Source organism: Glycine soja, chromosome 16, assembly GCF_004193775.1.
Source record: "Glycine soja cultivar W05 chromosome 16, ASM419377v2, whole genome shotgun sequence".
NCBI classification, from domain to species: Eukaryota; Viridiplantae; Streptophyta; class Magnoliopsida; order Fabales; family Fabaceae; genus Glycine; species Glycine soja.
Window position 1 is genome coordinate 27,381,799 of NC_041017.1, and position 27,091 is coordinate 27,408,889.

At 31.1% G+C, this 27,091-nt stretch overlaps 1 protein-coding gene and 2 pseudogenes across 1 annotated transcript; all 3 read right to left on the reverse strand.

Annotated features, from left to right (window-relative positions):
* Nucleotides 1-1,701: 1,701 nt before the first annotated feature.
* On the reverse strand, nucleotides 1,702-3,924 carry LOC114389366 (annotated as a pseudogene).
* A 5,595-nt stretch (nucleotides 3,925-9,519) lies between these two features.
* LOC114389914 lies at nucleotides 9,520-11,873 on the reverse strand (annotated as a pseudogene).
* A 9,683-nt stretch (nucleotides 11,874-21,556) lies between these two features.
* Nucleotides 21,557-24,066, reverse strand: LOC114389084 (GDSL esterase/lipase EXL3-like). The gene is made up of 5 exons (XM_028349676.1): nucleotides 23,683-24,066; nucleotides 23,434-23,564; nucleotides 23,097-23,330; nucleotides 22,452-22,707; nucleotides 21,557-21,814 (listed from the first exon to the last, which is right to left on the reverse strand). Exons 1-5 carry the CDS (start codon nucleotides 23,966-23,968, stop codon nucleotides 21,621-21,623), a joined length of 1,101 nt encoding a protein of 366 aa, XP_028205477.1. The 5' UTR covers nucleotides 23,969-24,066; the 3' UTR covers nucleotides 21,557-21,620.
* Between the last annotated feature and the right edge of the window lie 3,025 nt (nucleotides 24,067-27,091).

Consider the following 27,091-nt stretch of genomic DNA (forward strand, 5'->3'; position numbering starts at 1 on the left):
AAATTAAAAATCATGATGACTTTTCAGTAATTTTTGTAAGAATGATTAAATTTATCAGACATAACAATTTTTTATTAAATAACAATGTAAAAACTTTTTATCCTATTAGTGTATAAACTATTTTCTCTTTTCATAAATCCTTACTAATTGTCAATTAATATAATAATATTAAGGCTATGTTGGACACACCATTTAAGTTATCTTTTTTACTTTTATTTTTAGTTGAAAAATTTGTTTAATTGTTTGGTAAACATTAAATAAGTTTACTAATTTCTAGCACTTTCTGACTTGCTACTTCAAATAATATTTTTTAAAAGGTCAACTTTTAGTTTACTTTTTTTTTTATTTCTTAAAATATTTATTAAATTTTTTTATTACTCTTTTTAAATAAAACAAGATTTATAATTCATTTGTTTTGTTCACTCATTCACACGTTTGAAATATTACCGTTCTTGCTCATCACATTTTTTTTCACTCTCTTTTTTAACTTTATTTTGAACTTAATTAAGAAAATCTTAAGATATAATATAAGATTAATAGTAGAATACATAATATAATATGTAAATAACTTATTTCTAAATAAAAAATTGTAAGAGTTTAAAATTATTTAAAAACTTGAATTATATGACACACCTGTATAAAAATGGTGTTAGATTTTGCTTGTTCCGTCTTCCTAAAATCATATGACACCCCATGCCATTCTCTAAAAAAAATGACATACCATACCATAATGCTTGATCCCTTTACATGTGGAATTACCACATTTATTAATTGAAATCTGTTTTTTTTAACTATTTCATTGAGTCAAAAGTCTTACATTACTTAGGAGTTGAGGTCAAAGATAATTTAGTTTATGATATCGCACTATTACAAAAAACAACTTCTATGTCGATTGATTTGGGCATTCTATGACGGTTGTTAACTGTCGTCGTAGCCAACATCATAGAAAGTCTTCACTTCTACGATGGTTCCATAGAAAACCGTCTTAGAAAATGTGTTATTCTAAAACGTTTCTTAGCTAAAAATAATCTTAAAATAATACATTTTTAAGACAATTTTTATTTAAAAACCGTCTTAGAAGGGTAGACTTTCTAAGATAGTTTTTATAAAATCATCATAGAATGTATTTTTTTAAAAATAAATATATTGAGGATTTTAAGACGATTTTTTTTAAAAATCATCTAACTTCTTCCTTTTTTGTTCGTATTTGATACAATTTTATTAGATAGCATACATACATAATTATAACTACATTGTTTAAGACTTTCAATTATGCTTGTTTTAAGGGACAATGTTTTTTGTTCCTTTTTTTTCCTTGTATCTATTAGCATGTAGAGTATATGAAATAACATGTGGTTAGGAATAAAAATATGAGATTCAGGGTAAAAAATTTATATGAGATTTTTAATTTTTTTAAAAAGAAACACATTCTAAGACGATTTTTAAAAAATTAAAAATCTCATATACATTTTTTACCCTCAATCTCAAAATTCTATTCCTAACCACATGTTATTTCATATACTCTGCATGCTAATAGATACGAAAAAAAAGGAACAAAAAACATTGTCCCCTAAAACAAGCATAATAGAAAGTCTTAAACAATGTAGTTATAATTATTAATGCATGTTATCTAATAAAATTGTATCAAATATAAATAAAAAGGTAAAAGTTATAATTTGTAATTTCCTTCTTGGTGGAACTTCGCTCACCTAGCAAAGAAAGACAACTCCTTGGACTATGGTTGTCATATCTTACAAGCTACCCCAGACCCTACTGATATGTTTTTCTTTGTTATTGACGAATGATTAGGGAATGTTGTCAGAGTGCAAAGAAATTTACATTAACAAGCATAAGGGTAAAAGGACACTGTTCAGAATCACGCATATACAAGTTCAATATTCAAATTCTGGTGATTTCCTTGGCTTTGTGATAATGTCACTTTTCCTTCAATAAGTTGATCCTTGTTCCAGTTCTATTGGCTCATAAAATTATATCAAGGTCTGCAAAACATAATTATTAAACCGAGAAACCAGGATAATATAAAAAAAGATGCAACTTGGAGCATGTGATAGTATAGACATTTAACATATACCAGATGACTATATTATATTCATTACACTATCCATTAACTCATCATCCATCACCCATCATTTACCAGAAAGTAACTGGGTTTAGATATCTTATCATATCCATTTGTCTTTAAATATGCTTAAGATAAGAATTGTACAAATATTTGAATGTACGCATCTCTTGAACAATGAAACTAGGCCTACATATTAAAATTAGAAGTTGAAAATATTTAACGTACTTGTTGCCAATGTGTGGGCAGGGCTTTAGGTGCAGTGGACAAGAGTAGTGTAGGGTCTCTCAAATTTTGTCTTTGTCTATCCACTGGATGATCGTCAACAAGTGAAGTTGATAACTGAAAAATTATTGGCTCTGGTGATAGCCTAGTAAATTCAACATCAAACCAAAATGCAAAACCATGTAGTGGTGCTGGAAAAAACAAAAAATATGCATCAAGGATTACTTAGATATTACAGGCATGAGAAAAAGGAAGTGGAAAAACTAGCATCATTGATCTGACCAAGGGAGAGGTGACACGTTAGCTATAAACAGAAATTGTAGCAGCAAGAGACAAGATGCTCAGGGAATGACAACTCTATCTCATGATCATAATGATCATTGACAAAACACATGGTCCTTACAAGGTTGGTCCCATCCAGGCATGGAAAATAAGTGATACTTGAAGCAATATGCCTCATTATCGCTAGTATCTGTCTCATGATCTTCTTGTCACTCTTTTCCATTTAGACACTGAAAGATTAAAAAGAACAAATAAAAAAAATGAAAAACAAACACCAAGGGAGGAGTTTTTGAAGGAAGATAATTTAGTCTGGGATTCATGCACTGTTTGAATAAACTTTTCCATACACTTAGACAAATAGATAGGTAAAATGAATCAAGCTTCTCCAATAAGTTAAAATCAACAAATGAACGCCAACTTTTGGAGAAATTAGATGAAAGTTTATATACAAGTTAAGTAGATAAGTGAATTTTAAATTATGGAGAAACTCAACTTTTATAAGTTTTCATAGAGAATTTTATCTAAACAAAGCCTTAGTTATGTCAAGTTACCCACCCATTCTCAACAACCTCACTGTTAGTCTCAATGTTGAAGTTCCACCTTTCAAGCACTTCACTAGTGGCCTTGCTCATTATAACAAGGACCACCCTCTGCAACTTGCCAGCTTCAAGCAATTCTTTTCAAAATTCAAAAGCAATAATCAACAATGATACCACAACTAAATTGCTACCAAAGCATTGCAAAAAACAAGGAAATCTAAAAAATGATAACAAATTCAAAACCATTTCTTAAAATGAACTTTTATACTATGAATAAATTAATCCAAAACAATAATTCCCAACAAAACAATGACTTATTGTCATTTCTCTACAACTTCCAAGAGATCAAAAAAGAACCACGACAAAAGAAACAAATTAGGGATGTTAGTTACCAGAGAGCTGAGTAGTTAGATTTGCTAGAAAAGATTTGACACCCTCATATTTCGTTAGCAACATGGGGAGGCCGTATTTCTTAACCTTCACAAAGCTTTTTTTCTAGATAAACTCCACAGTTGTAGAGAATGCTGATCAAATTCCCATATTAAAATACTTATAAATATCACAACTTTTTCAGCCACATGCATAATTGCAATGCAAAAAAATAAGGCCCAAAATAAATTAAAAAAAAAGCAGGATACAAGGATCAAACTTGTTGGCAGCATATCCTGATTTGAAAAAATCACAAAAAAAATCAGGAAAAAGTTCACAAAAAAATACACTAATTTCGAAGAACTCGCTAATGATTGCTGCGAAACCGCGAAGAGTGATTATGTCTTTGGCAACTGTTCTTGTAGCCATGTCTTTTCTTTTGTAATCAGAGTCTAATTTCGAACAACAAACGTTCAAGTTTTCGACTTAGGGTTGGGTGTAACTTGTTCGCACGATGAAGCAAAATGGGGAAGCTTTTGTTTCGATTGTGGGAACACTAGTAAGTGAAATGAACTGGTTTTGAAAAGGGGAAAATAATGGCAATAAATTAGGGATTGGAAGTGGAAATAATAAAACTTGATGGGGAAGGACCGTAACGGCTACAAAAGGGGTACCAGTGCTGCAAGAAGTTGGTGGGTCTTTTTGCAAGTCCTTGAGCTTCTTGAGGATGCACTTTGAAGCCATGGGAGGGACGATACACGTTCATATCTAAAAGGGAAAAGGGATCTGAATACATGGTTTTGGTTGTGCGGCACCAAAAACCATAACCAGTGAAAGAGGGATCTGAAAGGGAAAGAGGGAAAGAGTGAGAGTGACAGGTCTATGTGGCTCTCGCTTACGGAAAGTGAGAGCAAACGTTTAAGCGTGTGAGAGGGAGACATAAAAATTAAAAACATACTCCCTTCTAAGACAATTTTTACAAAACCGTCTTAGAATGATAATCTTTTAAGAGGGTTTTTTCAAAATCGTCATGAAAGGGTAGTTTTTAAGACCCCATATTTACAAAATTGCCACTGTCTTTGCATACTAAGACGGTTCTTGAGGAACCGTCGTCGTTTTGCTGATGTAAAAAATGTTTTTTCTAGTAGTGTTGTTAGAGTCAGTGATTCAAATTAGCGTTGGAGATCAAGTAATTAAGTCAATTGGTCACGTCACGAAACTGTCTAACAGAGAAAATAATGATGTTCAGGTAGGTCTTCCTCTTGGAGATGGATGATTCTTTATGAAGCATTGTGGGTAGACGTGCTTGGAAGCGAAAATTATGTTTTCTTTTTTGTTGTTTTGTAGTCATTCATATGTGTATAGTGGGACCAACTTAGGATTTTATGTATTACTTTGCAAAGAGATATAAACATGTTTGTATATGAATGGTCTATCTTTGAGTTTTGTTTTCTAATTTCTAGTTTTAGATCTTTGAAAAATTGTCAAGCGTGCTTTTTTTTTCGGTTAAAAATAAGAAATAAAATCTTGGATTTTGTTAGATACATAACTAGGCAGGTCATTACAACTTCAAGTAGTATTTTTTTAAATATTAACTTTTAATTTTTTTATTTTATTTTTTATTCTTAAAATATTTATTAAATTCTCTAATTACTCTTTTTAAAATAAAACAAGATTTATAATTTATTTGTTTTGCTCACTAGTTCACACGTTTGAAGTATCACCCTTCTTGCTCATCACACTTTTTTCACTCTTTTTTTTTTTTACTTTATTTTGAACTTAATTAAAATATCTCAAAATATAGTATAAGATTAATAGTAGAATAGATATGAAAAAAATATATAATAATTCAATCTAAAAATATAATGACAATAATTTATCTCTATATAAAAAAATGTAAAAGTTTTAAATTATTTAAAAACCTAAATTATATGACACAACCTGTGTAAAATCGGTGTTACATTTTGCTTGTTTCGTCTTTCTAAAATCATGACACCCCATGCCATTCTCTCTAAAAAAAAAAAGACTCACCATACCATAATGCTTGATTTCTTTACATGTTGAATTACACATTTGTTAATTGAAATTTGATTTTTGAACTCTTCAGTAAGCCAAAAGTCTTATATTACTTAGGAGTTAAGATCAAAGATAATTTAATTTATAATATGATTAGAGTCAATGCATTCAAATTATTGTCTACTTTTGTTTGTTATAAAACATCCTAATGACTTAAAAAAAGAAAGTCTTAATAAATTATTATTAGTCTTGACTCATAGGTAATGTGACTGGCGCATTACGGTATAATGTGTTGGACCTTGTGGCCTCAATAATCTTAAGAGGGATAGGCTTAGAATGCAGAAGAAGCAACAATATTCAATTTAACAATGTTCTTTAAACAAGCAAGACACAATTGATTGTAACAAAATAAATAAGATAAGGGAAGAGAGAATGCAAACACAATTTTATACTGGTTCGACCACTTCCTGTGCCTACGTCCAGTACTCAAGCAACCCACTTGAGATTTCCACTATCTTTGTAAAATCCTTTACAAAGTCTGAACCACACAGGGACAACCCATCCCTTGTGTTCAGATGCTTTACAACAAGAGACTTACAGTCTCTTAACCAATCTCATTGAATAAGAAGAATGGAAGAAGAATTCTCTCTTCAAGAGAAGAATATTACAATGAAGATCATGTAAAAATCCTTATAGATTTGGCAAGTGTTTGGCCAAGGATTTCTTTTGAGAGAACATTTGACAATGAAGTTCTTTTGGAATCTCTCTCATTGTCTTTTGAGAGGATAAGACATTTTTTTTTATCAATCAAGACTTTCTCTTAAAATTCGTGCACAAGTCACCTATTTATAAGCCTTTGATGGCCATTCACAAATCCAATGAAGAGATGTGACTGTTGGCATATTTTCTGAAAACTCTTCACTGATAATCGATTACAATGTTTGTGTAATCGATTACACAGTTATAATTTGAAGGGTCATGACTTTTGAATTTGAATTTCAGAAGTTTCATTGCTGGTAATCAATTACAAACATATGGTAATCGATTACATGTTGAAAATTCAAATTCAAAATCCTTTTCAACAGCTATTTCTCAACCTTGTCTTCTGGTAATCGATTACACTTCCTGGTAATCGATTACCAGAGCCTTACACGTCTTGAAAGCACTTTGTTTTAAGGCAAGGCTTGGTCTTTAGTGAATCTTGAAACAAAGATTTGTTTGTTGAAGCAATCTTGAATTATTCTTGAAGCAAATGCTTATCATTTGAAGCAGCCTTGTTTGATTCTTCTTTGGCATCATCAAAATCATGTATACATACATTCACATTCTCCCCCCTTTTGATGATGAAAAACATGTGATTTCTTTTCGACATCATCAAAGCTTGCATGATTCACATTCTCCCCCTTTGTCAAGCAAATTCTTTTTGATATTATCAAAACCTGCATGATTTACATTCTCCCCCTTTTTGATGATGACATCCACCTGTAGGTTAGGAGCAACAACAAAGAAAAAATATCTATTTGCATATAGTTTACTCCCCCTTGGTTTTTCAATGTTTGCTTATATAAGACAATTGAAGATTTCATAATTTTTATATATAAAAAGTTTTCTCATAAAAAATAGATAATTTTTCTTATTATTTTATCTTTTATCTTTCTCTCCCCCTTTGTCAACATCAAAAACAAATCATGAATAGAGAGGAGAAAAAATGTTACCACTTGTTGTAATGTATGAGAATCAAGTGATACCAAAAGGCATTAAACCAATCATTCAATATTGATCAAGCAAAAACAAGTATAGTAACACATCAATCAAAAACACAATCAATCAAATATACAATAAAAAACAATCAACAAAACACAATAAAAAAACAATTATCAAAGACAATCAAAAGTTAAAAATCATAGACAAAAATCATCAAAAGTAATCAATCAAAGACAAGTGACCTGTTGGTATCATTTGATATTACTTGTTGGGGTTGTTGATCAAGTGGCCTTTGTTTGTTGTCTCTATAAATCGCATATTCACTTTTCTTGGGGAGAAATGTGGCCTTCGTTTGTTATCTCCATAAATCACATATTCATTTATCTTGGGGAGAAATATGAATAAATTTTGATGCATGCCATGTGTTTGGAGAAATTGCTATCAATGTATCGACTTTGCTCTTCTCCATTTTCATAGTCTTTCATCATGATACCCAGACTTATGATTTTCTTCTGTGAATCACTTGAATAATTTATGACATTATCTTCCCAAGTGATATATCATTTCTTTTCTTTCTTCTCTTTGAAATTCATCTTGTCGGATTTTTCCATTCTTCTTTTAGACACAGGACAATTGAATCTCATGTGCCTAAGTTGATCGCACTCAGCATTTTGGGGCTAAAGAGGAATCTTCTTCTTTCTTCTTTCATCATCATCTTCTTTCTTCTCTAGTTTTTTTTTATGTAGTTGCATTTCTCTCTACCATTGTAGGAATAAATGAATCAAATTCAATGGCTTCCCATATCTTTAAATCTATGGCTTCTACAAAGATATGCATTCGGGTTTTCCAATAATGATAACCTTCACCATTGAGCATAAGATAGATGATGCCATATCTATTCTTGAAGTTTCTAAACTTTATACAAGAATCCTGCTCTGATACCACTTGTTGGACCTTGTGACCTCAATAATCTTAAGAGGGATAGGCTTAGAATGCAGAAGAAGCAACAATAATCAATTTAACAATGTTCTTTAAACAAGCAAGACACAATTGATTGTAACAAAATAAATAAGATAAGGGAAGAGAGAATGCAAACACAATTTTATACTGGTTTGGCCACTTCCCGTGCCTACGTCCAGTACTCAAGCAACCCACTTGAGATTTCCACTATCTTTGTAAAATCCTTTACAAAGTCTGAACCACACAGAGACAACCCATCCTTTGTCTTCAGATGCTTTACAACAAGAGACTCACAGTCTCTTAACCAATCTCATTGAATAAGAAGAATGGAAGAGGAATTCTCTCTTCAAGAGAAGAATATTACAATAAAGATCATGTAAGAATCCTTATAGATTTGGCAAGTGTTTGACCAAGGATTTCTTTTGAGAGAGCATTTGACAATGAAGTTCTTTTGGAATCTCTCATTGTCTTTTGAGAGGATAAGACATTTTTTTATCAATCAAGACTCTCTCTTAAAATTCGTGCCCAAGTCATCTATTTATAAGCCTTTGATGGCCATTCACAAATCCAATGAAAAGATGTGACTGTTGGCATATTTTCTGAAAACTCTTCACTGGTAATCGATTACAATGTTTGTGTAATCGATTACACAGTTATAATTTGAAGGGTCATGACTTTTGAATTTGAATTTCAGAAGTTTCATTGCTGGTAATCGATTACAGACATACGGTAATCGATTACATGTTGAAAATTTAAATTCAAAATCCTTTTCAACAACTATTTCTCAACCCTGTCTTCTGGTAATCGATTACACATGTTGAAAAGATGTGACTGTTGTCATATTTTCTGAAAACTCTTCACTGGTAATCGATTACACAATTATAATTTGAAGGGTCATGACTTTTGAATTTGAATTTCAGAAGTTTCATTGCTGGTAATCGATTACAGACATACGGTAATCGATTACATGTTGAAAATTTAAATTCAAAATCCTTTTCAACAACTATTTCTCAACCCTGTCTTCTGGTAATCGATTACACTTCCTGGTAATCGATTACCAGAGCCTTGCATGTTTTGAAAGCACTTTGTTTTAAGGCAAGGCTTGGTCTTTAGTGAATCTTGAAACAAGGCTTTGTTTGTTGAAGCAATCTTAAATTATTCTTGAAGCAAATGTTTATCATTTGAAGCAGCCTTGTTTGATTCTTCTTTGGCATCATCAAAATCATGTATACATACATTCACATAATGCATAACATAAACCAAGCGTGTTACCATAGTTGAACCTAATTTTACAACATAATCCATTAACCGGTTCCATATATTAATTTAAAAAAGAAGGTATTTTCAAACAAACTTGTCAATGTCCCTTCTTATGACATCTGAGACTAATATATTGTATCTGCGCTCCGTGGGGTGTAACTGTCCAAGAATACATAATTACTAGCATTTTCACATACTTCTGAGGTCAAAGAATTACAGAGTGGGCCTAATTCAACATTTGCAACGCCACAACATGTACTATTCACCTCTTCAAATCCTGATCCACAAGCAATGAGTCAGTGAATCACAATTCGTGTTACCATAGAAATACTCTCATCATAATAAAAATATCAATATAGGTTGCATTCATAGCATGAAATTTAGCAAAGGTGACACAACATTAAGGGTACAAAGCTAAATAAATATAGATGAGGAAATTTAATTTTCCAAATTGATTGGGGTGATGGATAAGTTCATCTAATTCCCTATAGTTTTCACAGTAGACAAGCCTAGATTCTGGAAGACTTTTGTTGAGTGCCACAATTGAAGAAGAAAGCTTGGAGTTGTAGACCACGACGACCTGGTTTATTGATTCTACACAATCCCTTTCTTCGCCTCCCCATATTGTTCTTTACAGTGGCCCATATCCTATTAGAGATAGGTTGAGTACTCCAATCCTTCTTGCTCCAAATTTATAAAGTTCCTTTCATTAAATTTCATGACATTTCCATCAAAGGGATGTTATTGTTAATATCTTAACTAATGAACTGTTAAATGACTCAAAGTTTAGTCTTATTTAAAAGATTATCAGAAAAGAAAGAAAAAAAGTTGTATCTTAGGACAATGTTCAGCTGTAGGTAATTTAACGGGAAGTTTTAATTTTAAATCCTTGTTTGTACCAATTATTGTTTCTCTTAAAAGAACAAGTTGCCAACAAAATGCAGGATTGAACCTTTCAATGAGTTATGATTTAATGATAGAATGCATTAACTGATAACATAGTTGAAGTTCACATGACATTGATATTTTTTTCTATCTTGAATTCAAATATTGTTCACATCAAAAGCATACCTGTAGAAAATTTGAAGATATATTGACTAGCATAGTTGTATACTCTTCAACATTGTACTCATCTCTCCGGTATTGTTTCATGAAATATGTTCCTGCAATGTCATTACTTCCCATGCTGATGGTAAATAAGCTTTTTGCTAGAATGAGAGTTGTCCTTGCTTCCCCCACAACTGCCTTTAGTTTTCCTATGTACTCGTTGAACATATTCAGTTGATCCTCCACTGACAACATTGACTGATACAACACAAATGAAAAAAAAAATTGTTATGGCATAGTTGTAAGACAAAGATGGAAAATGAATTGAAATGTTAAGAGATAGAAAATAGACTATGGTGGTTGAGTAGAGAAATGATTACTGCTAGTTCTATTGTTATAGGATCAAATCCTGTGCCAGCAGAGGTAAAACACACCTCAGTTAAGAGGTCTTCAATCTCCAGATTTGGATCAAGAAAGTGTGGCAAGGCCTCTTTTAGTCCAAGTATTTCAGCTGAAATTATATGCAAATTTCAAAGCATAATGAACCATGGTATTATTTTCTATTGGAAAATTTTATTTAATAGACAATCTTTATAATCATTAGTTAGAATTTTAATTTGAAGTACCTAAAAAGTCTAAAGGGATTCTGCCATTGGAAAACCGTCCTGTACATGGCTTCTTCTCCAATGAAATCCCTGCCCTATGTTTTGAAATTTGCCCTCATAATTGTTTCAATGTAATTGTTGTTCCCAGTATCCAAGATTGAATCACCAAAAGCTATAACAGTAGGAAATGATAAGTTCCTATATTTTTTGTTTGATATGGATGTTACAACAAATAGATAAAACATAACAACAAAAGGAAACACATTAAAATTTTAACTGAGGAAAGTAATTTATCAAAGAATTTAAATTTTTGTAATCTAAAATTCATTGTTTGGATATTTTATTGTGAAGAATTTAAATTTTTGATTTAAATTTTTGGAATTTTAAAACAAAATTTTAAACAACTAAAAACGTGAAGTTTCAATTTTCTTCTAAAAGGTGAAAAATTGAAATTTTCTTCTTGACATAAGAATCTTCTAAAACGTTCGCCTATTTCTTTATAACATTCATCCTTTCTTTCACCTGAAAGTTCCCGAAATCCCGTTCTTGAACTCGCGACTCTTCCCTCACGCCGATGATCCTCTTCTTCAAGAAATACCATCTGAGCTCATGGAGCATCGATCGGGTGTAGGCGTAAGGGGGCATGTATAACTGCACCCACCAATCAGGGGAGCAGCCGTCGCTATTCATCACACAGCGGAGGTGTTCGCTGGCGCGGAGGGTCTGGGTCATGCCTTGAGCTGTTGACTGAATGTTGTGGTCAGGTGTGGTGGTGTACGCCGTCATATTCCAATTCTCCTACAACTTCCCATGTCGCATCCGTATTCTTCTCTTTGGAAGCACACCAACCATATCTTCTCTTCTCTTTGCATTCGTTTTCTTTCACCCTCAAAATTTTAATTTTTTTTGTTCAAACATAAAATTTTAAAAATAAAATAATTTCAATTGAAGTATTTGAAATTCTTTAAAAAAAAATTTAAAATTTAAAATTCTCTATGTTTGGATAGAGAATTTTAACTGAGGAAAGTAATTTATCAGAAAATTTGAATTTCTATAATTTAGAATTCATTGTTTGGATGTTTTTTTTGTGAAGAATTTAAATTTTTGGAATTTTAAAACAGAATTTTAAACAACTAAAAATCTGAAATTTCAATTTCCTTCTAAAAGATGAGAAATTGAAATTCTCTTCTTACAGTCTTATTCAAGAAACACCATATGAGATTGTGAAACATTGATCGGGTTTGAGCGTAGAGGAACACGTATAACTAGCAGACCAATCATATATTTTCTTTTTTTTCATTCATTTTTTTTTCACCCTCATAATTTTAACTTTTTTTATCCAAACATAAAATTTTGAAAATAAAAGAATTTCAATTGAAGTATTTGAAATTCTTAGAATTTAAAATTTTTCAGAATTTTAAATTCCTCCATCCAAACACACTCTAACAGATTTAAGGTTGGGAAGCTTCATCGCATGACTTGAATTTCACTCTTATACTACGGTTTTCAGTGATATAAATTTATAATGGCGATGGTCATGTTTGACAATTTTTTTTGTTGGAACTCAATAACCATTTACTTGTTGGTATTAGCTAGTTAAGTGAGGCAGCTGGATTATTCAACCATTAGGAAATCTAGTCTCCAAGTTTTTCACGAAACTTGGCTCATACATATAATGTGTTTCCTTAAAAGTACCTGTTAGTTGGTATTACTAGTCATTTTTTCTAGAAACCATCAGCAATCATGCATATGCTGCTTGGACTCTAGCTTTTAACGAGGGAAAGTAAATCTTTAGACTAGAGATAGCCCAAATTTATCAATTTAATGAAGAGAAAGGAATTTTTTTGGAAGCGTTTAATTTCTGCGTGTAAAATTAACTCATAAATCATATCACAATATGTATGATTTTTAAGATGAGATAACAATTTACGATTAAATATCGATATTTACATGTACTATTTACTCATAAAAACATTAAATGGTAATATAAAGCGCATTTTCTAGAGTTTGAACAAGAATTTCCAATAAATTCCTTGTCATGGGGCACGTTTGATGTTGTCATCATAAATACGGGACATTATCGGACTTGGGTAATTATAAACATGTTTGAATATTTTTTTTATAAATACTTATAAGAGAAGAATATAAGAAGAAAAATGAAACAACTTTTTTCACAAGTTAAAATTAGTATTTGCTGATGAAGTTAATTTGTAGAAGTTTTCTTATATTAATTTTTTTATAAGCTTATTTTTATGTTATGTTTAAGCTAATTTTAACTTAAGAAAAATATTTTTTTCTTCTTATAAATGTTTAGTGTAACACTCTCTACCCCGACATATATATAATCAAAACATAATATCATTCAACCAATCAATAATGGTCAATACACAAGCGTTATGCAACAAATATACTAAGACTCAATCCTATATGCGATGTGGTACAATGTTAGTGAAAAATCTCATCGGACACCTAGGAGTACATGACAAGACAGACCACACACTGGTAAGTCAGGTCACTCTCACTAGGTAAAATCATAGGGAGACCAGTCAGGGTCACACTGTTTTACAAGAATGCTCCAACCATGTGGGATCGACACAAATTTAAAGGAGCACTCAAATTGGGTGTATTTACTCTCAAGGCCTAGACTCCGAAGAGTTCATTAGGGTCTCCCTCCTTATTTAGGTCCAACCCAGAAAACATTTTAGTGCACATACTCTATCTATGAACTATACAAAACACATGACTCCTCAATTGTTCTCAAAATAATTTTATTTCATCCCGCCTCAAAGTGATTAAACTCGTCGGGTTCCCATAGTGGTTTCCATCCCAATGCTCGTCGTGCATTAATTTCTCACCCTTAAAGGGTCTTATGGTCATGCGATTGTATGATTCATAGCTCACAATTCAATGCACACAACATCTCAATACACATGTATCTCACAATTAGTCACTTATTTACAATTTCATGATCTCAATATAACAATTTATCATGCTAATCTAGTAAATCTTGTAAAAAAATACAAACAATTTATATAACAAATGCTTCTCACAACATGAGGAGTAAAACCCGTTAAATAATTTCACATAATCATATCAAAATCAAGGAATCAAAATCATAGACCAAAAACATGAAAACACTAACAGTACTCAATTTTATCAACCAATTCGCATCAGGACATCAATTGGTCCATCAAACACAACAATATCATAATTATAATCATAAAGGAACATTTATAATTCAATAAACATCCCAAAATAAATCCTAATTTAATTCTTTAAGGATCCCTACACATATTCATTCTAATCCCAATTGCGATAAACGATGCCTTACCTCTAAGCGGGCTCAGGAGTGTAGTCCGACAATGATAGCGACGTCTCTAGGGGTTCCCTAAGATTCCTCAAACTTTTCTTCTGGTTGCTCTGCTAGGGTTTCCAAGCGTTAGAAAGAAGGAGAAGCGATTGAAGCCTTCATTCCATTGTCTACATGCGAGGAGTAGCTCTCCCTCCAAGAGCATTATTTTACAAATCCTAATGGTGAAGATGTGCGGAAATGCTCTAACATGTTGTTCAAATTTCCCAAAGATCCAACGGTTAAAAATTCCAGGATCATAGTTTTACTTAGATAGATTTGGGTGTATGTGTGAAAGAAAGAGAGCTCCATGTGAGGGACATTTATGTCACCACAAACACTATTGTGAAAATCTCAACGGTGGGGATGTGAAAACATGAGTTCTAAACCTGGTGTTTAAATTTAACAATGATCCAACGGTTAACAAGTCTAGAATTGTAGTTTTACTGGGATATATTTGAGTGTATGCTGGAAAAAAAAGGATTTTGAAAGAGAGAAGGAAAAAAGAGAAAAGAGAGAGCGTAGTTACATATCATAAATATAAACTTACCTAATATGTATTTATTTATAGTTAAGGTATTCTCAGTTTATTATTTACACTTTTTTTTCTTTATTTTATTATTTTACAAAAATGAATTATATTTTACTTCCTATCAAATGAATAATTAAAACATCTTTTTTTTTTAATTTTCTAAGAACATATATTTATTTTATTTACCTTAAAAAAATATTTTAATTAATAAAATTGTTTCTCCTTATTTATTTAATTACAAAAATCTCATTATTTTCCTAAAAAAATATTTATTTTTAATTTATTTTATGGAAAATGGGATGTTACAATTCCACCACCCTGAATAGAAGTTTCATCCTCGAAACTTCACTGAAAATTTGAGAAGAAAGAAATTACACATCTAGTTCCCAATACCAAGCTGTGTACCCAGTTGAAGCGCTTTTCAGTGACTTCAACCGCAAGACTCATTTGCACTTAACGACTAAGTCTGGCGATTCTCGTTTTCTCAATGATAGTATTTCATAAGTCAAGTTTTCTCACGATAATGACATCTCAATAATAATAGAATGTGAATGGCATATTATTTCAAGTTGAGTAATATCATAGGAGATATTGATGAGAATCTAAAATGAACAAACAGACACAAGGAAACACAATTAGCCATATGACCGACTCTTTTTCGAACATGAGACTATTCAAGAAAAGAGGTATAAGTTTTGAGATTCCAATGCTCTATCAATCCTAGTCCACACGTGACTCTCGAGAATACATGACTTACCTACCTTCAAATCTAGGTCTTTTCCCTCAATACGATCTTCCTCACTTCGGTATACTTGACTTGTAACTCTCACTTAGGTTCAAGGGATTCTAATGATTTCACTCTAAGGTTTTGTACTTGATACTAATTGGGTGCTAACTGGATAAGCAAAGCAGACTCCTCACTTTCCTAAACTTGTTCTAGCTTAAGGTAATCTTGACACACCTATACTTATGCCACTATATAACTTTGAACTTAAGGTCGAGTGTTTGACTGTTGTTTAGGGTATCTAACTCTCTAACTAGGATATTGGTCACATCAAGGGTTTCTTACTCAAGCTCCAATTACTAAGCTAGTGCTAATGGTTGAAACTAAACTCACAACAAGATTCTTAAGAATTTTACTCATCTCTTATACCTCATCTTTAACTTTTAAGGTTCTCACAACGTATTTGAGTAACAATAATGCCTCCAAAATGTGAAGGTGAAAACCATGGCTACCAACTCTAGATCATGCATAGATAAATCCTTTTGTGAGTCTTGAGCCGTCGAGAAAACATAGGCTACTGCTTGGCCTTCTAGATAAGCATTCCTTTAAACTGAAAGCCTACTCTGGGTACTTCACTACCCAACAAGAACCTGCTCTTCTAAGATAACACTCAATGTTTTACGCTGGCCAACTTCTCTATGAAGTTAGGGTTTACTTCCTAGAGGGGTCTCACTAGAAAGCTTAAGCTTACTCGAGTCATATCTAACAAGGGTTAAGGTTAATTCAAGGAATCATAGAACAACTTCTTGGTTCATCTACTACTTAGGGGAGTCTAATCTTAACCTTAGGTTTCCTCTCATTCCAAAATAACTTATACTCAAGAAGGATCTATAATTATCTTTCACCTAGATGTAGCATACTCTAAGGGTCATCCTCGTCTAGCTAAAATGCGTACTAAAACACCTAGCACGAAAAATGATTCTCAAGGGTCTATAACTACCTTAAGATACTCCACATACTCCAACTTAGCTTGAAACACACTAAAGCACTAATCACCGAAACCACTACAAGAGCTAACTCAGGGTGGGAGATCCTATCCATGCAACCCATGAACACATAGGGGCATCAATCTTGTTAGACATGACTAGGTACACGTAGAGTCCACAACAGGTACTAAGGTAGTCATCAAAGCATCCTCAAACTTTGCCCGGATTAAAGGTAAAGAGAACTAAGATCTATCTCACTAATCATACAACTATCACCACTAATTCTTTAGGTCATCTACCTTATGCAAGAACACTCACTCTCGAACCCCTCTATGCTCAACAAAACAACGCCCTACTAATGACCTTACACTTTCTTAAGGTTTCCCACTAAACCTCTTAACTACTCTTCACAATTTTCTAAACTACTCTATATGCTCTACAACTTTATACCAAACATCTCTACGGTTACAATTTTCTATGGGTACTAGACCTACTAGATTCTCAATCTCGCACTTAGGGGGTGAACTAAGCACATCCTCAAGGAACACAAGTACAGGACTTGCTAAGCTTGACTATCGTCTACAGGCAACAAGGATCATGCATACTTGGGTACTTCCTCTCGAAACACCTTAACATGATTGGCAAGGGTGAAGATGAGTTCTAAATCTGATGTTTAAATTTCACAACGATCCAATGGTTAACGAGTCCATGATCGTAGTTTTAGTGGGATAGGTTGGTTTGATTGTATGTGGAAAAAAAGAGGATTTTAAGAGAGGGAGAAGAGAAAACAAATTTGAGAGAAGAGAGAACGTAGTGATGTATCGTAAATGTAAAACTGACATATGTTTCTATTTATAGTTAAGGTACTCTCAACTTATTATTTAAACTATTTTTTTATTTTATTATTTTATGAAAATAAATTTTATTTTATTTCCTATCAATAAATAAAACTTTTTTTTATTTTCTGAAAACGTGTATTTATGTTATTTACTTTAAAATTATTATTTTAATTAATAAAATTATTTCTCCTTATTTATTTAATTACAAAAATTTTATTATTTTTCTAAAACTCTATTTATTTTTAAATAAAATTCTTTTTAATTTATTTTACAGACAAAATAGGTGTTACATTTACAGAGAAGTTTTTCTAAATAAATAGTGATAGATACAATATAACTAATACCTTTTCGTATTTCAACATTGATTTTGTTTCAAGCACAAGCAGGTAACATCCGATTTTGAACTGTGTTCTATTAAAGAAGCAACGAAATAAATAAAGCAAAGATACTTAACAGTTACACCACTGACTCATCAACTATGAACGTGTGCGAAGATTAGGACTCTGGGTTTGAAAAAGGTGCCGGGCTTGTGTCATCTTGAACTCATGGAAAACGCATGGATTAAGTAAACAGTTAAAAATAAAGATAAAAGAAAATGAGACAAATTAACAAATGAGTAAACATAGAAAATTAAAGATTAAAATTTAGCCTATAATAATATTTTAATGAAGGGAAAATCATGTTTGAGTGAATAACTAACTGACTTCATCAAGACCTTACTTATATTCATTACAATCAACCTGTTTCTTAGAGAAATTTAAAAAATAAAAGACTTCTTAGATGTGGCAAAATAATTCATTTGTTCATGATATATCCATATAAAATTCAATCTAATCCATCAAAATGTTTTTAAAAAATAGTTGGAGTGGATTGGATGGTCATATAATTAGATGGATGGACAACAACAATCCATCTTATTTTATTTTCAAATTCATTGGATGATCAAATTAATGTTTTATGAGCCAAAATCAGTCTAACATGATTTTTTATTTCATATTTGATTTCTTAAAATTTATTAAAAAAAATTAGAATAGTTTCTTCTTTATTAATTTTATGACTTATTTTGAATATTATAAATTTTTAAAAATAACTATTTATTTTTAAAGATCATCTTAAAAATCAATAAAAAATTTATTTAAAGTGAATTAAACAAAAAAATTATACTTTTTTTAATAAAATGTAGATAAATGAGAGAGAGTATTTTGAAAGTCATAAAAATATTTGACTTTTAAAATAATTTATAAATCCATCCATAAAAAAATTCAATGAGTCGATTGAATGGATTTTATTATATGAATCATGGAAGATGGACTGATTTTTTTAAAATGAATTGTAAATGGATTTTTTTTTATCCATCATTTATAATTAAAAAAATTATTTAGCCCATATGTTTAATTGGCCTATGGTTTCGCGATCGCGGGCTATCATCATACTAAATGTAGATTGTGACGGATAAAAAAGTTAAGAATGTGCTTTTTAGAATTTGTAATGTACATTTCCAAATTGAGAAAAAAATATTAACCACACACCCACACCATTCAATTATAATTCATCATATATATTAAATTTATTAATTTTTAAAATAATTTTAATAATTTATAATTAAATAATAATATAAACTTATTTTACATGATATTAAACTCTTACAAATTTCAAGATACAACATAAAGAATAAATAATTTATTGTTATGAGAGTAAAAGTATTTTAAATTTTCCCAACTGTCGTACAAACATACACGTAGTTTCCCAATTTTAATATCACTCAGCATACATATATTAAAGGCAAATTTAGCCTAATAATAATAAATAATTGCTGGAACAAATAAAAGAAAATAAATATGTTCAATATATTCTCTTTACAAAATAATGATAGGTTCATACAAATACAAATACTCCGGACTTATGCGATATATAGTTACATGGAGTTAGAGGTGGGTAAGCAGATCCGTCCGTTTCACGTAAGGGGCCAGTCTGTGTAAGTTTACATTGGCAGCGGACTGAATCAACCCACCTCGCACTTTTCCACATATCTAATAAATTGGTTTATCCCCGCCTCGTCGATCGTGTGGGTCAAATGGGCTGGTCCGTGGGCCTAATTTTAAAAAATTACAATTTCAACAAAAATATAACACAATCAAATTAAGATCAACACAAATGTAAATAAAATCTCAACAATTAATCAATTACATCAATAAAATAAATAATGTCTTAATAAAAGAAAATCCAAATAAAAAATCTAAAATATGAAACTTAAACATCTTCAATAACAAATGATTTTTTAATTGAATGGAAGTAAACGTTGTATCACATACAATGTATGAATGAGTCTTAAAGTCGCACTTGTACTACAATTAATGTGTGCTACAAAATGCTAATGATACATCTCTTACCGTACATGTTTTTAAGTAAAGTTTGAATTATTTTTCAATTAAAATTTAAGTTGTAGTTAGTAATTTGTATAATAAAAATTTATATTAAAAGATTATACATATTATCAAGATAAAACTTTATTAGTTCTAATTTAAAAAAATAACACAGATAGTACTTAAAAGTTACTCTAGTAAAGAAATTCCATTTAAGTTTTTGTCTTATTTAATATGCACAACAATGCCTAACACTTTTTGATTTTTAACTAAAAATGTATATTTGGACTTAGTAAGCGGGCTTACGGACCAACCCGCGAACCATGTAGACCAAACCCTATGGACCATAGATTGTTTAAAAAAATTGATTCATTACCCGCGTGAATCGCAGGTCAATCCACGGACCCGACCCGCTTACCCACCCTTACATGGAGGCGTTTAAATTTATAATACTCCTTACAACAAATTCTAATTTGAGTACACACTACTATTCACTAGGAGAACGAGAAAATGACTTAATAAAGCTAATTAAGGGGTGTATAAATTAGGATTTCAAATCATTTTAAAAGAATTTATTTTTTACAAAAAAAGTCTTGTGGTATTCAATCGGTATAAAAAAGTTTTGTGGTATTCAATTATGATTTTGAAATAGTATGAATAAATTTTATAGTATTCAATTAAGATTTTTTAAAGAAGACAACAAAATTAGGTAGTATTCAATTATGATTTTCTTATAACTTATAGAAAGTCTTTTGGTATTAAAAAATATACAAATTTCGATTAACTATTTTTAAGAAGAATTTTGATGGATTTCATCAGATTTTTCAGTAGAAAACATCAATCAGATTAACTATTCTTTTTCTATTAGTTATTAAACTATTTTTTCTCTCGCCACACATACCCTTGTCCCTCTTTTAATATTCTTCAAGATGCAGGTATCATATATATTTTTCTATTCTTTTAGAATAAAAAATGTCAAATATATTTCTCTCTTATGCACTTTTTTCTTTGTTTTCTAAATTATATCAATGTTTGTCTTATATGCTAAGACTAACCATGTTTTTCTCACATTAAGTATGTTCATCATCTCTTTAACACAATACTTTCCTGACTGTCATCATCTCTTTAACACAATACTTTCCTGACTATCATCATTAATTTCGTCATCCACATAATTCGGTAATCTTCCTACCAAATTTTCACCCTCACTCCTTTCTTCTAGTATATACTTATTATTGAACCACATTTAAACATGTTATTAGATTTATCATGAAATAATTATAGTAATTAAAAAAATTAGAAAATCAATATATAATTTTAAATTTATTGTTTAAATCCAAAAGTGAGAATGAGAAGATATTATTGCAAGAAATGTTATTATAGGACATAAAGTTAGAATCAATATACCTGTCAAAAGATTAAAAAAATATATTGATTTTTTTTATCCAAACCTCATCATTTCTTAGTATTTTTTTCACTGACTCTTGTCGTTTTGAATATATTTTTAAAAATTCATAAAATCCTTTTAAATCTTATAAATCTATAAAGTACTTTTAAATCCTTTTAATTTTTATGATATAAATCCATTAAAACCCAAACGATCGTAAAAATCTAATAAAGAAATCTAATAAGTCATTATATTCTTACATAATCTTTAAAATTCATAAGAGTTTTTTTTATGCTAAAATGGTCTTTTAAAATATTAATCAAATACAGATGACGTAGGCACTCCAATTGTTCTCAGAAGAAGTCCTTAATTTTGTTATCAAACACTAGAGAACTAAGGGCAAGATAAGCCTCCTGTGTAGGATGATAACTGTCCCAGAACAAGTAGTGAGTGGTGTTAGAGCATGTGTTTATGCTGTAACGGTTGCACAAAATGCTCACTTCTATATCCCCCGTGCCACAGCATCCTTTCTTTATCACTTCGAAACCTTGACCACCAAATATTAAAAAAAAAAAACGATGAGTCCAAGACATGAAAAAAGTGCTAGTGACAAGAAATTCAACAATAGACTAAATCACTAAATCAACACAACTTAGGTAGATTATATAGAATTTCTCCTACATCATAACCTGTGTCATGATAGTACCCCTGCCACACGAGGATCTTATTCTAGTGCTTTATTGAGTTGAGGGTTTTCCATGCTAATTGGTAGGTTGCATGGAAAGTACATGAAGGAGAGACAGAGTAAACACAATAATTATATGAAGATGTAAATGAATTTTTGCAGCTAGTTACTGATATCTTTTATGACAAAATATCTCTATGAATATAATATAATGTTACATTCTAAGTGTGACTTTGACGGTACAAATAATGACATAAAATTGGTGTACATAGGCAGCAAGGTATAATGGATAGATTGGTGTACAAATTATTATGAGGTGGTCCTGAACTACCATTTGTTCATGATCTTAACTAATCTTTATATGACATGCATTTAAAATTTTTAATTTATGAAAAAAAATTTAATAACACTTGCTTGATTATATGTTATAAAGATTAATGAGGACCATGTGATCAAAGACCACCTAGTAACGTAATGAATGCGATTGATTAGTGATTACCAAATTTAGCAGGATTTTGAAGCATGTTAAGAAATCCGTTGTAAGAATCAAGATAAACAAGCCTAGAGTCTGAAAACTTTTTTCCAAGCACAACCATCTGGGAGTTGAGCTTCGAGTTGAAGAGCATTGCTGCTTGGTTAGAAGAATCTAAGCATGCTCTATTCAAGCCTCCACCGAGTGTTCTTTGTGAGGGCACACACCCTATAACTGATAAACCAAATACTCCAATTCTTCTAGCTCCTAGTCCATAAAGTTCCTGCATCCCATTTATTAAATGTTTTTTTTCTTTTCTGAAAAAGATTGGGGAAAGAGAAATAAAATAAAATGTATGAAAAGAAAATTCCAAAGTCCAAAGTTTGGTATGTGGTTTATCAAGGAGTGGAGAATTCAAAAATGAGAGATGCCATTCATTCTCCCCTCTTTAAAGAAATTAATGTAATGAGCAGAAAAGTCATAAATGTGAGATGCCATTTGTCTACCACTATCATGCTGCTCTACCTGAATTTGATTGTTGTACAAAGGGTGGCAGTAAAATGACCAAAGATTGAAGATTAACATTTATTTATCCCTTGAATTTGTATTTATAAATTAGTTAAATTCAAAACTCACAAGAAAAGTGCACATTCATGACTTTCCAAAGCATACCTGCAAGAATTTTGAGGCTTCTGAAGCCATGAAGTCCGTGTATGAAGGAATATCATACTCAGCACTCCTAAAAGGTGATTGATAATAAGTATTGGCAATGTCATCACTTCCTACACATACTATGTATATGCTCTTAGATACTATCATTGTCGTTCTGTTTCTTCCAACCGCTTCATTTATCTTCTTTATGTATTCCTTGAACATGTCTAATTGATCTGACAATGACATCACATTCTTGTGACAAGGAGAAAATAGACTGGAGTTAGCTCTAAGATGTGCCAAAGTAAATTATTAATTGATAGATAGCATGAACAAGGTTGAATATATGGTTATGTACCACTAATTCAGCTGTTAGAGGATCATATCCGGCACCGCCTGAGGCAAAGCTTACACCAGTGAGGAGATCTTGAAGTTGCAAATTTGGGTCAAGATAAGCAGGTAAAAGCTTCTTGACTCCAAGTTTTGCAGCTGAAAATGAAGAAAAGAAGTTAGTAAGAAATTTAGCAAAGAACAAGTTCATTCTATTCTTTATCCATAACTATACAAGATACATGTTTTAAGAGCATAAAGGTATGTAACTTTCTACCAATTATGTCTGATGGAACTAAGCCATTGCTGAACCTCCCAGTTGGTTGATTTCCTTCACCAAAATCTCTACCATATGGTGGGAAATTGCATTTGACAAGTGTGGTGATATAGTTGTTGTTTCCCGGATCTACTATAGAGTCCCCAAATACCATCACCGCTGGCACAGTCTCATTGTTTGGTAGGCTCATAACAGAAACATGTTGAAAGATGGGGGCTATAATAGAACACCAAAGAATGGCTATAAGCCATCGAGAAAGGAGCTTTTTTTGATAGAGTAAATTCATGTTTCTGTGACTACTGTTTCCCACCTTTTCTTCCTTTTGGAAGTAAGGTATCTTTTATACCTGCCTGACAACCTTGCGGTGTAGATCCCCCAAGTGGGTTTTATCCCGTTCAACAAAGTTTTTTTCATATGTACAATCAGAAAATTTAAAGACAATATGCTTAAGAAACTTACGTTTATCAACTGAACTTTGTTGGTGTCATACGTCACTAGTTAATTGTTTATATGTTTATCAGAAAGCCTAACAATATATCTATACCTTAAAATAAATATTAGAGACAAAAAATAATGATTTCAGATTTTAAAGAATGAAAAATAAAAAAAATTATATGACAAATCAAAATCTTCTTTTTTTTATAAGGATTAAAAATATAATTATCAGTTTCAATTTCAAATACTATTACACAAACCAACTTTTATAAATCTCTTGCAATTGATTGACTACAGAAGGTTGGAACTTTACATAAAATTCTTATAATTGATACAATTATACTTATAATGCACTCTAAAAACATCAATCCAATATTTGTGCCTTTAATTAGATGTTTATGGTTAATTTTTCATAACCATAGACGAAAAAATCCAATTCAAAAAAGATCAGGGACTCAATTAAAAAAGTTTATAAACCTAATTAAAAATTTGTTAAAAGTACAGCAACCAACAGAATAATTAAACAAAAAATAATCAATGTTTTCTGGATATAAACCGAAATTTATAAAAAAAAAATTAAAGAAAAAGAGGTTGTTTTCATGAACGTGAAAAAATTGAAATTTACGATAATTTCTCTGCCCATTTTTTTCCCCTAAAAATATATTATGCTAAATTATCCGTAAATTTTCACTTTTTTTTTCTCTTTCACTTTTTTTTCCCAACCGCCTGTTTGTTTTGATTTCGAAGCCCACTTTAGGTGCATTGGCCAGAAGCTATACCCCATTACTTTTGCATAAATTTATACAGGATAAAATATATTTGGGTTCATCTAAAATTTAAAAAATATTAATTTTATCTTATAAAATTTTGGATAAATAGTCACTTCAGTTTTTTTATTTTGTAATTTGTTGGCACTTTAGTTCTTCAAAGACGAAAAATTAAAATTTTGTTGTTGAATTTACGAAAAGTGTAACAATTTAGTCCAAATGTTAAATATCTTTATCAAAACAAATGAAATATTTTACTTGACATTTGTGGTCGGATTTGTCGGCAAAATTTTTCCTATGTGTGTTGTTGACTCCGTTGATATGTAGGATGAACTAATTTGTTAGTAAATTTTTTATGGACTAATTGTTTTTTAATTGAAAAAGTTTTGTAAGAAAGTAACCATTGAGTTGCAACAACTATTCCTTCTCCAACCACCATTATATGTTGTTCTCTTCTAGAGGTAGTTCCATTTTCTTCTCCCAACTTCACCGGCTATTTTTTTTTCCCCGAGTTGAACACAATTTTTCTTCTTCTAGTCTTCAACGCAAGTTTTGTTGTTCTCCCTCTATTGCACAAATTTTGTGGAAATGGATTGCTAGGTAATAGAAAAGCTATGATACTTATATTCCTAATTCTACAACTAAAAGGGATAAAATAAACAATTATGAATTCTTCGTTCCTTTCTCAAAGATACCAAAAGGCTACATAGAGCTAAAACACTGAGGATACACATGTCCACAATTCCAATTCCAATGATAACTACAACTACTACCAACTAATAAAAGGCTGAACTTAGAACAAAGCTATTTCTATTGAAATCAAAGTTGAAATCCCCTACAAGATCCGAGGTCGTCATGTTCCTTCTTGGACTTTCAACAGCATGAGGCCCAATATTGGTGATGGACCTTTCATTCACACGATGGGTATGGTGGAAAAAGAAGCCATGGGGAAGGTGGGTCGTCCAACAATGGTAGTGGTAACCATGAGTGTAATATTGAATGCTGGTGTGAGTTGAAGGCCGTAATAAGAACATCCAAAACATCTAAAAATCCAAGCTCAATCCTTTGGACGAGGGGTGGATATGAAAGAATTGAGAGTAAGGACAAATGCCTTGCAAATGGAGTTAAAGATAATCAAATACTATATTTTTCTTTTGCTTTTGGTCATGGTTGCATGTTCATGGTTGGTTTAGGGGTGGTAAATGGGTGTTGAATCATGTAACTGACTCAAGTTTTGTTTGATTTTGTTTTTTTTATTTATAAATTTGTTAGCTAGTTGCTAAATTGAGGAATGTATTTGACATATTATAAATTTTAGTTAAGTTCATTACTTAAAAAAAAACTTTTATTATAATCCAATGATTATAACTCGGTTGTTAATTTACTCTAAATTTGTGAGGGAAAACTTGAGTTGATCTCACACAATACATCTTTAGAAAGAAATAAATTTTTTTAAGTGTGATTAAGTCTTAGATTAAAATTAATTTTATAGTCAGTCCAAAAGACTGAAATTTGTATAAATACCTCATGTCTCAATAGAAAGTTAAATATTCTAATTACAATATTTTTTTTTCTTAAGGGAATTACGATAGTTAAAAAATCAATTATATCATAATTAAGTTTAGTTATTTTAAAATAAACAGATCTTTACATTGGCTGGAAATGTATGTAGCTTAAAACAAGCATTTTTTTTCTTCATAAAATTCCAAAAAAACGAGCTCAAAATTGGCAGGACCATGCATACTCAGCAAATCATTTCATAAGTCTTCTTTAACTACGTGCACTGTACAACTAAAAGAAATTCTTCGATATTTTCTGACTGAGGAAAATTTCTTACTTATAACGTAAAAAAAATATTTAACATACCACAAAATTAAGTAAAAGTTTCTCACCTAGGACACGATATACCAAAGAGACCTCTTAGCTGTAAGATCACGTAAAATAAAATAAAATTAAATAGGAATACGGCAACCACCGACGAGGCACATCACATGGGAACATGCATGATTAGCAAAGCCATCCAATATTAATGATCATCAACGGAAGTGGAAACAGCCACGAACTTTTTATGCCATGCCTGTAGGCTTCAACAAGATTCAACTATACAGCTAATTTATTACGTTACGCCCTCCTTTTTCTCTTTTATTATGGCAAGATTATGAACAAGCTTCTTCTAACTAGTTATAAGAAATTTATCCACGCACATG